Source organism: Dermacentor andersoni, chromosome 10 (genome assembly GCF_023375885.2).
Source record: "Dermacentor andersoni chromosome 10, qqDerAnde1_hic_scaffold, whole genome shotgun sequence".
Taxonomy (NCBI): Eukaryota; Metazoa; Arthropoda; class Arachnida; order Ixodida; family Ixodidae; genus Dermacentor; species Dermacentor andersoni.
In genome coordinates this window covers 87,161,211-87,174,599 of record NC_092823.1, presented here as the reverse complement: position 1 = coordinate 87,174,599, position 13,389 = coordinate 87,161,211, and the positions used below count along the sequence as shown (strand labels likewise).

The following is a 13,389-nucleotide window of genomic DNA, read 5'->3' as shown; positions in this document are numbered from 1 at the left end:
GTGAGACACCATTCTAACCTTACATGTTAATTGAAACGTCGTCAAATCTTACGTCTCCCAGGCACCTAGAATTAGGTCTCAGGGACATATACAGGATTTTGAATAATTTGGTCAATATCCAGAGCCACGCAATCCACCACTTTCACGAGGACCTAGAATGTAACCATTCCAATTTGCTGAGCACTGAAGGAGCGCCCCACTACACCTCGCAGCTTTGTTAGTGAAACATTTAGACTTCTCTGATGAATTAGGCACACGCTGAATGCCCGATGTCGGCCACCAAAAGATGCATGAAGTTTAGAGACAACACTTCCTCAATGGCCAACCTAATTCTTGCGGTGCGCTCGTAGGCAAGCTGCTCTTTTTAACGCCTAGGCATTGCTTTATCAGAGCTCTGCGGGTCCAGCAGCAGTAGGGAATGCTGCATGCATGTGCATAAAAAAACACGATCTCCCCTTTGTGCACTGAAAGAGGCGCTTAAGACTGGAAGTAGCCGTTCTTCTATCGGGAACATTGGTTGGACTAAAAAAATCTGCTTTGTTGTGATGGAGTCTGCTCCTTTGTGGTGGAGTAATTTTTACATGTTATAAAATTCACTCCTAGAATTGGCACAAAATGCTATTTTGTTATACCCTGGTCTTCAGAATTTAACAGCATTTAAAGCAGGGTAAAGATTCCCAAAAGATTCTATAGCGCTGGTAATAATTTTGCGACATAGTTTCATCATCATCATAAGCCCATAGACATAATTTATCTGCATCTTTATTGTTCTAAGCAAGCTTCAATGTGTCATTGTTTAATGGCGACATACTCGCATGCATGCTCTGCGCCCACTGAACATTGAACGCTTCCCCGCCTCAAGTGGGCAGTTCTGCTGTCTGGCTTTCAGAGGAAAACCTCATTCTTCTTATTCTCTTAGATTCGTTCATTTTTCAACGTGATCGGGCTATTCAGGCAGAATGTCAAAATTGTATCTAGGGTAATAGTAAGGCCAACTGGTTTCAATAGCCAGTCGGACGCTCATCGTAAATCTCGCCATCTAGACATGTCTACTGTGTAATGATTTATTGATCGCAGAAGCAGTTACTCTGAAGTTGTTATAGGAAACGCTAAATGAAGAACAGAGTCACTGGAAAATTGTTATGGTTCCAAAAATTTTAATTTTCCCTAATGGTAGTAAATATTGCTAGAATTAGACGCATTATCGCGGGAAGTTTCGAACATAGCTGTACGCTCATGCAAGGTGGGTGCGTTTATGTACCGAGCATCTCACAACTTCAAAGCCACTCAAGTTGTTTTAGATTAGGCTGTTCACAAACTGTGCCGAAGTTCAAACATCTGTTCATGCAGGCTAAATTTCGGACGTCGACAAGCAGAGTCACAATGAAATGGCGATGTTTCGTTCTTGTCAAGTGCAGAGTGGTGAAGAGCGGATCAGGTAATGAACTGTACGACATATTTTTAATACTCTCTTGACCACTATACCAAAGCGTCAATGGGTACACACTCATCAAATCGATTGGTAAGAATGAACCGAGAATTGATATAAACATATATATTCCATCAATTCCGGAATCATGCAATCTGAAAACAATTTCTCACGTGGCAGTGTTGTTTTACAGGTTGATCCAGGATCAGCGAAGTACAGCATAGCGGCAAGGATGATTATCGAAGCTGGGAACTCCATCGATGAAACCTGTATTTTTGATGGGTACAATCTATTGAACTTGATGACGCACAAACTTGAGAAAACTGCGAGAGAACAACACAGTCGTTATTTAAATAAACCGCTCCAGACCCAAAATGATTCGGCGTCATAGATATAGGAACACGTCTAACTTACAAAATGAGCACATAAATTTTATGAAGACAGGCACTCCTTAAAGATTTAGTGGGCGTTTTCTTCTGCAAACGCCAATGCATTTTTCTTTAAAAATGCACAGAGCACCTAAGAAGGCGTCAAGGAAAGTCAGAATAAACTATGCACGCTTTAGGCGAAATAACCTAAACGTTTTTTTTTATTATAAAATCCTTATTTCTCTCTTTCCACAGAGATGAAAACCGCACACATCCTTAAAAACATTCCTGCTTCAAGCAACAAGCGTGTTCTCTAAATCGCTTAAAAGGCCTTTTTTGGATGTAACACTCAAAGTGTGGTTTCTAAACCTCAAAGGCAATTTTCTTCCATACAATATGTAGGTGCACAAAACGAATTGATGTATGTTCTTTTCTGAGATATGTTGGACAAGCCTTTTATTGTACAGTATTGGTATGTCTCAAGCTCATCGCTATCAGCTATCAAATTACCTATACCTGCTCCTATTATTACTTTACTTATTATTACCTATATCTAAGAAATACAAACATGACACATGAAAAACCTGTCAAGATTACCGCAGCAGTGCTTCAGTGTGGTAAACTTCGAGTCTTGCTCCGGAACTATGAGGACGCCTCACAGACAGAACCTACCTGAATTGCAGAAATGATGCGGATCCCATGCAATGCATTTATAGTTGGCGCCTATGCTCTCCTAATGATTCCGCGTCTACACTTATCTCTTGCCTTTCAATATTGCAAGAGTTATCAACTTCTTGGGTGATGGTGTGATTTTGCGAATTATCCTAGGCTTCACCTGCCGGTAGGCAAACTTCACTGAACCTAATGTTCGCATCGCTCTGCCCGTAATGACTTTTCTCTATGTGAAGGAAATTTTTACTTAGGACTTATTAGGTCCCATATTATCTCAGGCGGCATCTGGCCCCTTGAAACGCTGAAATTTTCAGCCATTTTGGACCCCTGAGATAGATGTCCGATTTCATTTTATTATATTTTAATACTTATTTCTCCTAACACAAAAAAAAAAAGAAATCAACCCTCATCGCGTAGCTTATGTCTCATTTATAGTCACCTGTGTAAGCATACACATTAGTCTTTTTCATTGCATTTATTCACACTTTAAAGAACTACCATGCACCTGCCCTGTCTTCCTTCATCACGTTTTTATGCTTTTAAATCGTGATTATTAAAATTAAGCGATATTAGTTGGCCTTATTCTCGACCTTACATCCCTAGTGTGTTGTGCAAATTCCTTAGCGCAGATTTCTGTGGGTCTTGTCTGAAGCTTTCTAAAGCGAGGCATTCTTTGTCTACTATTCCATGCTTTCGGCTGAGTTGGCCTGCCTGCCTGCCTGCCGCTGTTTCGTTTCTCACCGAGTATGTTTGCATTGACTAAAGAAATTCGCCCACGACTGCGATACTCCCTAATGCGAAAGTTGAGCGCAGCTCTATAGTCGTTTTTGTTTCACGATATATAAAGCTAAAGAATTTGAGAGAGACATGTAGCAGAGTCGGAAATGGTCTAAAATCTGATCTGCGGGTCAAGCGCGTCGCCTTTTAGACGTAACTCGTCGAAGGTTCCAGTCGAAACGCTGGTGCTGCGTGACTTCCAGAAAGTCCTGCAGAATTCGCGTCGCGCATGCACTCAGATCACAAAACGATTACAAACTACGACAATCGAAACAGGCACGAACGAGACTAAACCAAGCAAACCAACCAAGCGGGAGCAAGAGCTGCCGCGAGCAGACGATAGTACGAAGCGAGCAGTTCAGCAGTGACCAGATACGAGTACGCATCCAGCGGTCGGGTGGGTCCTCATGACACCAGTTTCTCGCGCACACGCCGCTGAAGGGGCCGCGCTCATCGGTCTACGCCGTTCGCGGCTCGTGTCTTTCATCTCGCGCTCGGCGTTCGCTCTTTCATCTTTTGCTGTGCTCGTTCGCTCGGTTACGCCGCCGATGCTCGCCGCAGCAATGGGCGCCTAAGAGATGTACTCTAAAATATGCGACCGACGGCGGGTGTTGAATGCCGCACCCTAGCGCAGCGACCCAATGCTCTAGCTATTGGGCCACAGCCTCTTTTATTTTCTTTATTACCTTCTTGTTGCAAATGAACATCATGATTCAAAATTGATCACAGCAATCGCGTGTACATTTCTCTTGTGCCAACAAACCAACTAGCTCTAGCCGAAGAGCTCACGCCAGCGGAGCCCTAGAATAAGGGCCCCGACCATCCTGAAGACCGCTCGTCATATTTTGTGCAATAAATGTTTTCTGGTACTACTAGATCGCGAAGATCACCGCGTACTGATGATTATGATTCCCTCCCATACTATGGCACACTTGTAGAACGCCGGTTGACCAAGAAGTGTGTCATACGTATCCTTCCTACGACAACTAGCTCTTCCAAATAATCGCCGCATGCCAATTAGGATGATTAGGATGTCCACACTATGACGCTGTTGATGATTATGGCTCCCCAATTACGGTACATTCCTGCAATGGAGTTTGGCTAAGAAGCGTGTCCGTGCATTAATATAATGAATTCCATACTATGGCACACGAGCACTATGAGGGATCGGATAAGAACCTCACGATGCATATCGTGCTAATGGCAACTATCTATTTGTGATATTTGCCCCCTGGTAATTCTGATGATGCCGATTTCCATACAATTGCAGGTACCCACAACGGGATATGTTGCGGCCAAGAAGCGTGTGATACAATGGCTCAAGACCGCAGCGAGGATAAGCCGAGAAGCGGGACGTTCATATGGTGCCAAGCCCAACCCCTGCTCGGGAATTTTTGCAGCATGTTGATTAAGATTATCATTTCTATCATCATCATGATGATCATCCGCCTATATTATGCACGCTGCAGGATGAAGGCCTCTCCCAGCGATCTCGCAATACCCCTGTCTTGCACTAGCTGATTCCAATTTGCGCCTGCAAATTTCCTATTTTCCGTACCTCACCTAATTTTCTGCTGTCAACTGCACTTCCCTTCCCTTGGAAACCATTCTGTAACTGAAATGGTCCACCAGTTATCAAGCCTACGCGTTACACCACCTGCCCAGCTCCATTTTTTTTTCTCTGAATGTCAACTAGAATATCCGAGATTTCCGTTTGCTGTCTGACCCACACCACTTTCTTCCGGTCTCTTAACGTTACGCCTAACAATTTTCCTTCCATTGCTCTTTGCGTGGTCCTTGACTTGCTCTCGAACTTCTTTGTAAACCACCAAGGTTCTCACGAAGCGATTCACGAAACGACTCGAAGCCTCTCACGAAGCGACTTTGAAGGAATGCCCGAAAATGCAACAACAAGCTCGTATTCTTCGAAAATTGGCAAGTGACCAATCTTCCCGTAAAGAGCCTGGTCAATCTGTTCACCAAAGTGAACAACGCTCTCGAAGGAAACGCCACAAAGCGATTTCATAAGAACTGCATCGCGGGACGCAGGCACCATAACCACCTCTGCCTGTGTGTGCATCGAGGACAGTAGTCACACCTACAGTGAATTCGAGGTTGGCGAGAGCACGCGGCGAGTGTTCGCCTCCACCGGCTGATGCAGACACTGCATGGCCTTTGCTGCCTTGTAGACCCATGGCCATGACAGCGGGCCCTAGTAGTCCCCTGCGCCATGAAGCCAAGAACGATAGCCCCAATAAAACCGGTGACACAACGGGCAAGCAAGGAGATGGACATAATGCGAAGGAACTCGTTCAGAAAATGTTGAAGCACCTTGTAGAGTCAATGCACGTGATTCTCTGTGGCCTCCAGAATCCGGCCGCTAAATGTGCCCTGCAGGTGCTCGCCGTACTGGAGCCGCTTATCGCAGCTTTTTACAAGCTGTAAAGCTTTTGCTTGGCGCCTGTGCTGCTCACGCAGGAGAAGCCCACACACCCAGCTTCGTCTTAGCGCCTTTACCTGAAGGTTCACTTGAACTAGTGACTACAGACAAGATATGGAACCAGGCAGTGGCTTCATGGGTGACATTTCTGAATGTTTATCAAGAGAATATTGAACTTGCTTTCAGCGTTGTGAATTCCTTTTTTGATGTCATCATGATCCCTCACCACACCTCTATGTCCCAGGTTCCCCCTCCCCCTGTGCAGAGTAGCGTGCTAGAGCGCGCTAGCTCAAGCCGACCTCTCTGCCTTCTTTCAAATAAATTCTATCTCTCTCTTTATCGCCCTCTCTCTCAGACGCCTCTTCACGCGACAGCATATACAGGGCGTGCAACTATCCTTCCCCAACGTTTATAAAAAGACAGTTTCTTCTATATGAATTAGGTCAAGTGCATGTTGTTTAGAATATGGTTAGCGAACTGCCAATAATTTTTTGTTGCTGACATTGAATTTGGTTACTAAATGTATCAGCTAACTTTTTAGTGTTACACTTGCCATATGTCTATTCCAGATTGTAGGGAATCGTAAAAGACCCTATTACCAGGTGTTTCCTGCCAAATAAACATAGCTTGGGCTTAAACAATGCATGGGGAACACTATAGTAGGGGTGAGCCAACTGAAATTTGGGGGTGGGCAAACTGAAATTTAGGAGTGGGCCTAGTTGAAAGTTGGGGAGGGGGGCGGGGCAACTCAAACTTGGAGGTGGGCCAGCTTGAAATTTGGGTGTGGACTATTTGGGGGTGAACCAACTGCAATTACGTAGACAACTGCAGTGGAGTTTTTGCATACTTTTTTCCACGACGGCAAACCACCGTTAACACCTATAGCCCGCCCGTCATGAACGCAGATCTCTCACATAATGTGGGCACATTATCATCATCATCATCCTATGCTGGTGTGCCTTGCAGAATGAGGGCCTCTTCCTGCAAAATCCAAAACCTCTCTCCTGCGCCAACTGATTTGAACTTGCGCCTGCGAATTTCATATTTCATCACCTCACCTAGTTTTCTGCCGTCCTAAACTACGCTTCCCTTCACTTGGCACCCATTCTATAACTCTAATGGTCCACCGGTTATCAACCCTATGCATTACATGGCCTTCCCAGCTCCGTTTTCTTTCTTAATGTCAATTAGAATATCAGCTATTCCCGTTTGCTCTCTGATCCACAGCACTCTATTCCTGTCTCTTAACGTTACGCCTAGCATTTTCCGTTCCATCGCTCTTTGCGGGGTCTTTGACATGTTCTCGAGCTTCTTTATCAACCTCCAAATTTCTGCCCATATGTTACCACCGGTAGAATGCAGTGATGGTACACCTCTCTTTTCAATGATAGTGGTAAGCCCACAGTCAGGAACTGGCAATGCCTCGCATATGCACTCCGAGCCATTTTTATTCTTTTGTTTATTTCCTTATCTTGATCAGGGTCTTCTGTGGGTATGTGACCTAGATAAACGAACTCCTTCACGGACTCTAGAGACTGCCTGGCGATCTTGAACTCTTGTTCCCTTGCCAGGTTATTGGACATTATCTTTCTCTTCTGCCTATTAATATTGAACCCCTCTTACACTTTCTCTGGTAAGGTCCTCAATAGTTTGTTGGAACTCGCCCCAGTGTTGCTTAACAGGACAATGCCATCTACAAAATTAAGGTTGCTGAGGTATTCGCCGTTGATCCTTACCCCTAAGCCTTCCCAGTTTAATAGCTTGAACAATTCTTCCAAGCATGCGGTCAATAGCATTGGAGAGATTGTGTCTCCTTGTCTGACCCCTTTGTTTATAGGTATCTTCCTACTTTTCATGTGCAGAAATAAGGTAGCTGTGGAATCTCTGTAGATACTTTCCAAGATATTCACGTACGTCTCTTGTGCTCCTTCATTACGTAGTGCCTCTATGACTGCTGGTATCTCTACTGAATCAAATGCCTTTTCATAATCTATGAAAGCCATGTAGAGAGGTTGATTGTACTCTGCAGATCACATGGATGTGATCCATTGTAGAGTATCCCTTCCTGAAGCCAGCCTGTTCCCTTGGTTGACTGAAGGCAAGTGTTGCCCTTTTCTGTTGGAAATATTTTATACAATAATGTAATCTACTGGGCTTTCAATCTTTTCAATTCTTTAACGCCTCCATTTTTGTGGATTAGTATAGTGTTTGCATCCTTCCAGTGTTTTGGAACACTTGAAGTTGTGAGACATTGCGCATAAAAGGCCGCAAGCTTTTCAAGTATGATATCTCCTCAAACTCTAACTATCTCCCCATCTTCTCCCGCCGTTTTCCCCCGGGACATATCTTGCAAGGCCCATCTAATTGCATCGTTAGTTATAGAAAAAGCCTCTGTGTCCTGTTCATTACTACTCCGAATGAAAGTAGCCTAGGTACTGTACAGGTCAGTAAAGAATTATTGCATTGCTTTTAGTATATCTTATAAATTGCTGACCATATTACCCTGCCTATCTCTCATTGATTTCATGGTGCGTCCATATTTACTGCTTCCTCAGTCTTTCTCACGTTATCATTTCGAATATCCCTTACTTTCGCCTTATTGATTAGTTTTGACAGTTCTGCAAATTCTATCTGATTTGTTGAGCTGGACGCTTTCATGCTCTGTCGTTTATTTATTGCTCTGTCGTTACTTGGGAAAGCTTACGTGCTGGTTGCTTCGATGCCTTATCTCCCGTTTCAATCGCTGCTTCTGAAGACAGCCTAGTTGCGGTTTCATTTATTACCTCTGTGTCATCTTGATCTATTTGTTCTAAAGCTGCCTATTTTTTACGAGAACAAGCCTGAATTGGTCTGCTTTTACCTATATTGCATCAAGGTTGGCTGTTTCTTCTTGACTAATTTTGCTCTTTCTCTCTTAATAGTGAGGGAACTCTTAGACCTCACTAACCTGTGATCACTGTGCTTGAACCTGCCTAACAATTCTACATCCTGCACTATGCTGGGATCGGCAAAGAGTATGAGATCTATTTCATTTCTTGTTTCTCCATTAGGGTTTTCCAGGTACACGTCCTGTTGCTAAGCTTCCTGAAGTAGGTATTCATTATTTAGAGCTTACTTCATTCCGCAAATTCTATCAACATCTCTCCTCTAGTGTTCCTAGAATCGATGCCGTAGTTGGCACTTCCAGTTGCCATTTCACCAGCCTGCTTTTTCCCCGCTCTTGCATTGAAGTCGCCCACGACAGCAGTACACTGAGTTTGCTCTTTTCTCATCACTAACTTAACATCTTTATAAAACTGCTCTATTTCATCATCATGACTGGAAGTTGGAGCACAGGCGTGTAAGACTTTTAATCTATACCCATTATTAGGCTTTATTAGACTACTGCTGTCCTCTCATTAATGCTGTAGAGTTCGTCATTGTTACCCGCTATGTCCTTATGGATTAGAGGTCCTACCCCGTACTGTCCTTTATCTGGAAGTCCTCTGTAGCAGAAGACCTGGCCGTTAGTCAGAACTGTATAATATTCACCAGTTGTAACATCACTAAGGCCAATAATATCCCACGCAATGCCTGATAATTACTCAGAGTCCTGCTAAGCTAGCTGCACTCGACAGGATTCGTGTGTTGAGAGTTGCCAGGTTCAGTTTCCAGTGGCGAGCTGTCCAGATCCAACGATTCTTTGCACCTTCTGCCACGTTACAGGTCTGACCGCCGCTTTGGTAAAGTGCTCCGCAGGCGCTGGGAACAGAGCGTAGTGGGTTAATCGTAGGAGTCGTGAGGGATGTAGTGGCCGAATACTTAACCAGGGAGGCTAATTCCTGTTCTGGTGAGGGAGCGTCTTTGTTGAAGCTTAGTGGGAATTCCTAATTTGGTTGCACCCGGCCTAATATAGCTTCTCTCGGCGTTCCTGTTTTTTTTGTTTTTTTTTGTCGGTGTCAGGTGCTACTTCAAGCCTGAATATTTGGCGTACTGGAGGAGGATTCGAACTAAAGGCCTTCAGATTAGAGGCCTGGCGTTCTACCTCTGCGACACGCCACCGGCTCAGTCACATAGCAACAAATGGAACACCTCCAAAAACACATAGCTACAGAAGGGACGCCTAAAGAAAGGATTTGAACTTCCAGCTATAGCAACCGAGCATCCTAGATAGCATGGTCAGACAACCCTGTAGGGGGCGAGGTCACCTTAAGGCGCAGAAGACCAGCCCACAAGGTACTACATGCCTAAAAACTCACCTGAATTATCCCCGATAAATGGGCACAAGTGGGCACTAAACTGTGCAAGCAGGCACTTTTATTACATCCGCAATTTCTTTATTGTCCCACTTACAGCCCTTGCTTCTGCGGCTTGTCAATTGACAAAGTACGCATACTTTCATCTTTAGCTCCTAACGTAATGTACAGCAAAGATTACAAGGCTCGATATTACACAGTCAATGGAGCACTGGAAGAAATAATAAAAAAAGCACTATCAATATTACTATTGTAACATTATTATTAGGGTCTTACAGGGTCAGCATATATGATTCATTCAATTAGTGGCAGCCTTATAAAAAGCTCTAGAGCGTATTCTTTTAATTACTATACAAAATTTTATATAATCCTCCTTGGGAAGCTCAACACAATTCGTGTTCCTGAACCGGGTTAGTCTAAAATGTGGATATTGCAAGACGTTAAAGGGCATGAATAAGAAATGAATTTCGCCATATAGATTTTTAAATCTAGACGTCGAGTCGACAAGTTTCCTGGCATATTCCACAAATCACTTGGAATGAGTTCTGACAATGGGTCCAGTTTCGACGCATTCCTTCCCAAACTGTTCGAGAAAATACACTACGCTTCCAGTGCTTCTTGTGTTCCACAGCGTAAAACAGTGTTTTGTTGAATGGGTAACTTTAACCACAGCCAATTGTTGCCGCAAATTTGACGGTGCATATCTGCAAACAGCTGCCGGTCTCAAAAGTTGTTTAGTGGGTACATGCTTCGCAAACTTGTGGGCTAAAATTTGTAAATCAGAATGTATTCCACGCTATAATTAATAAAAAGCTTCCTCGGCTGAACCTCGGTATTATTCAGTTATGTCTTTCGATATATTGTGAAAGTAATGTCTACCTCTTCAAGCAGTGCAGTTGAATGATTACAATAGTGCTACCATCTGCAGGGGTAACTTTTAATGCGTTAGCATTCGTGTGATAGTTCTCGCACTTTCCGGAGGCTATGTATCTATGTTTGTATCTATGCATGCTTGCTTGTATCAAACCGGTTTTCCGACTACCTGAGTCACTGAGTAATCCTTTGTCGAATAGGTGGCGCATCTGGCTGCTATGCTGAGTGAACAGAGAGGAACAAAACATAGCACCAGGTCAACTTGGGTCACTGAATCTGCGGCAATGTGTACATACGAGTCACTCTTCAACGAACTTCTTTCATGCCTACATGGCTCACTGAAGATGCGCGACCGGGTAGGTACGAGGTGTGTTCTTCTGGAAGTGTGCTGCTCTAGAATGACGTAAAAGACCACTTAAATTTCTCCAATGCTGAGCAGCATAGGACCCACATAACAAGGGTTCCTCAAAAATCGCAAACCGATTAGGCTGCGCCACAAATACACTGGGTATGTGCCCCTCTTTCAATGAACCTCTAATCAACTTTCGTCACTGAGTACGGAGCCACTGAGTGTACGGAAAGCGAGCGAACAATTCTCAGCGTTCGTAGGCACCGGCACGCCACGCTCCTCGTCTCGGAGGACACGCGAGGACTTCTCGACAGCGCCACTAGATGGCGTAGCGTGTCCAGAAAGGAGCGCGAGAAAGAGCTCCGGTTGCTGGACGGCACTTTTCCAAGCGTTCACACGCACCCGCGACGTAGACGGCATCCTGTGCTTAGGGAAGCGCGAAAGTACGTGGAGTCCCGCTGAGGTACAGGCCTCAACATAACTTGTTTCGACTGTCACAATTCAGAAGAGAATAGGATTGGGCATGTCGGTTATTCACCGTAATGCAAGTAATATAGCGCAGTAAGGACGAGGGACAAGTCGAGAAAGGACAAGTGCTTTAGCTCAAGAATTATAGCGTTTGTTCTCTCTGCACTTGTCGCTCGTCCTTACTGCACTATGTTACTCGCATTACGACTGTGACAGTACGTTCTGTCGCGAAACTGATTCAGTGCTAGCGTATTGTCGTCGACAATCAACGTGAGATATGTTCTGCCGTATTTATTAACGGTGTATTCTCTACAAAAAAAGCTTGGCACACAATCGCAAATAAAAAGGCGATGACTGCTTCACTCAGAAAAGCCCACTCACGTAACTGTAACCGCAATAGGTTTTAGCAAATATGTTTTGATTTAATAGCTACGCAGGGACTGCGATAGCTACTTTAACCACCATTCCTGGCCCTAAACTTGCGCTCCTCATTTTCCCATGAACACATTTCGCCGCTTTCGTGCTATTAATCTAGAAAATTGCTTCTTTACACAGTGCTTACACGAAGACTAAGAAATATATAAACATACCGTTTGGAAATGAAAAGATGGCTCCTTCAGATACATGCCACCACTGGTGGCGACTACGGGGCGATTGGTTATAGAGAGTAATTAGTCGCGAAATAAAAAAAAATAATTCATTACTACTCTAACTTTGTTTCAGCGGATTCATCGCCATTGAGAAATTTAAGCGAGCTCTCCGTATTGCCACATTAAATTTTCGATCTGGAAGAATGCGATTGCCCGCGGAACTGCAGGGCGACAATTTTTCGCTATCCGGGCGCACGATACCGAAACTGGGAGGCTGCATCGAGCGGAAAGCCGCGCTTTCAGAAGTATTTTACGAACAATTCACTTTCACAACTTTTGTTAGAGGTTGATGCTTCAGCCACTTTACCTGCGAATGTAACCAGAACTTGCGGCTCATTAGACAAGGTCACGTTACCAGTAGGCTGCCTACGTACGTATGTTTACTTACATTTAAAATGCATCTCACGCTTGTCGCTGCTTTTCCGCTCGACAGCTTACTGTGCAGTGGCTACGACTTTCGTGACGTATTTTGGCCTTGAGCGAAGCGACCAGAAGTAATGTTCATGTGGCGAGCTGCCGCTGCTGTAGGATGTGCGTGCTGCATAGGTAGCGGTGTAGACTGTTCGAGACGTTTACGTTCCTAGTCGTAGAACAAAGGATCACAATTCGCTCGCCAACGAAATTGAAAAGAAGCCAGGTGGCGACCTGCATTTCATGCATCATGGGACTGACCAACTTATTTCAACGGCAATATATGAAAAACTATAGCTGATCAATTACAAATGGATTGACAATGTGCAAGACCACCATTCATGAATGTATCCTTTCAGCTCACGTATTTCTTCGGATACTTAAACGGTCGATATTATCAGGGAAATGAAAACGGTTCTTGACTCCATTTGAGATATTCCAGTGCTTGCAGTACAATGAAATACTCGGAGAGACGAACAACAGGGCCTGTAACAGGTCAATCGTCTGCCCATCTCCCTTCCTGATCTTTTCTCTCATGGAGTACTTTGTCCTAGAAGCACGGTAAATGTCACAACTGCCTAGTTTCCAACGAGCAGAGCTTTCAGCTTTTTCTTGCTTCCAGTCAACCTTGAGTGAAATCATAGGTTAAATGAACCTCCCTTATTAGTGATTAGAATAGGACCTAAGGTCAGGAGCATACAGAAAAAGAGCCAGCAG

General features: G+C 44.2%; 1 protein-coding gene across 1 annotated transcript in view; it reads right to left on the bottom strand.

The window, feature by feature from the left end:
* The window catches only part of LOC129388045 (uncharacterized), a 50,167-nt gene extending 44,616 nt beyond the window's left edge, over positions 1-5,551 (bottom strand). Inside the window, exons 1-2 of the mRNA XM_072284718.1 lie at positions 5,349-5,551; positions 1,603-1,696 (exon numbers count right to left, since the gene is read on the bottom strand). Of these exons, the coding sequence (XP_072140819.1) occupies positions 1,603-1,696; positions 5,349-5,447 (193 nt within the window). The 5' untranslated portion in view covers positions 5,448-5,551. The remainder of the gene's footprint in view (positions 1-1,602; positions 1,697-5,348) is intronic.
* Positions 5,552-13,389: the final 7,838 nt, after the last annotated feature.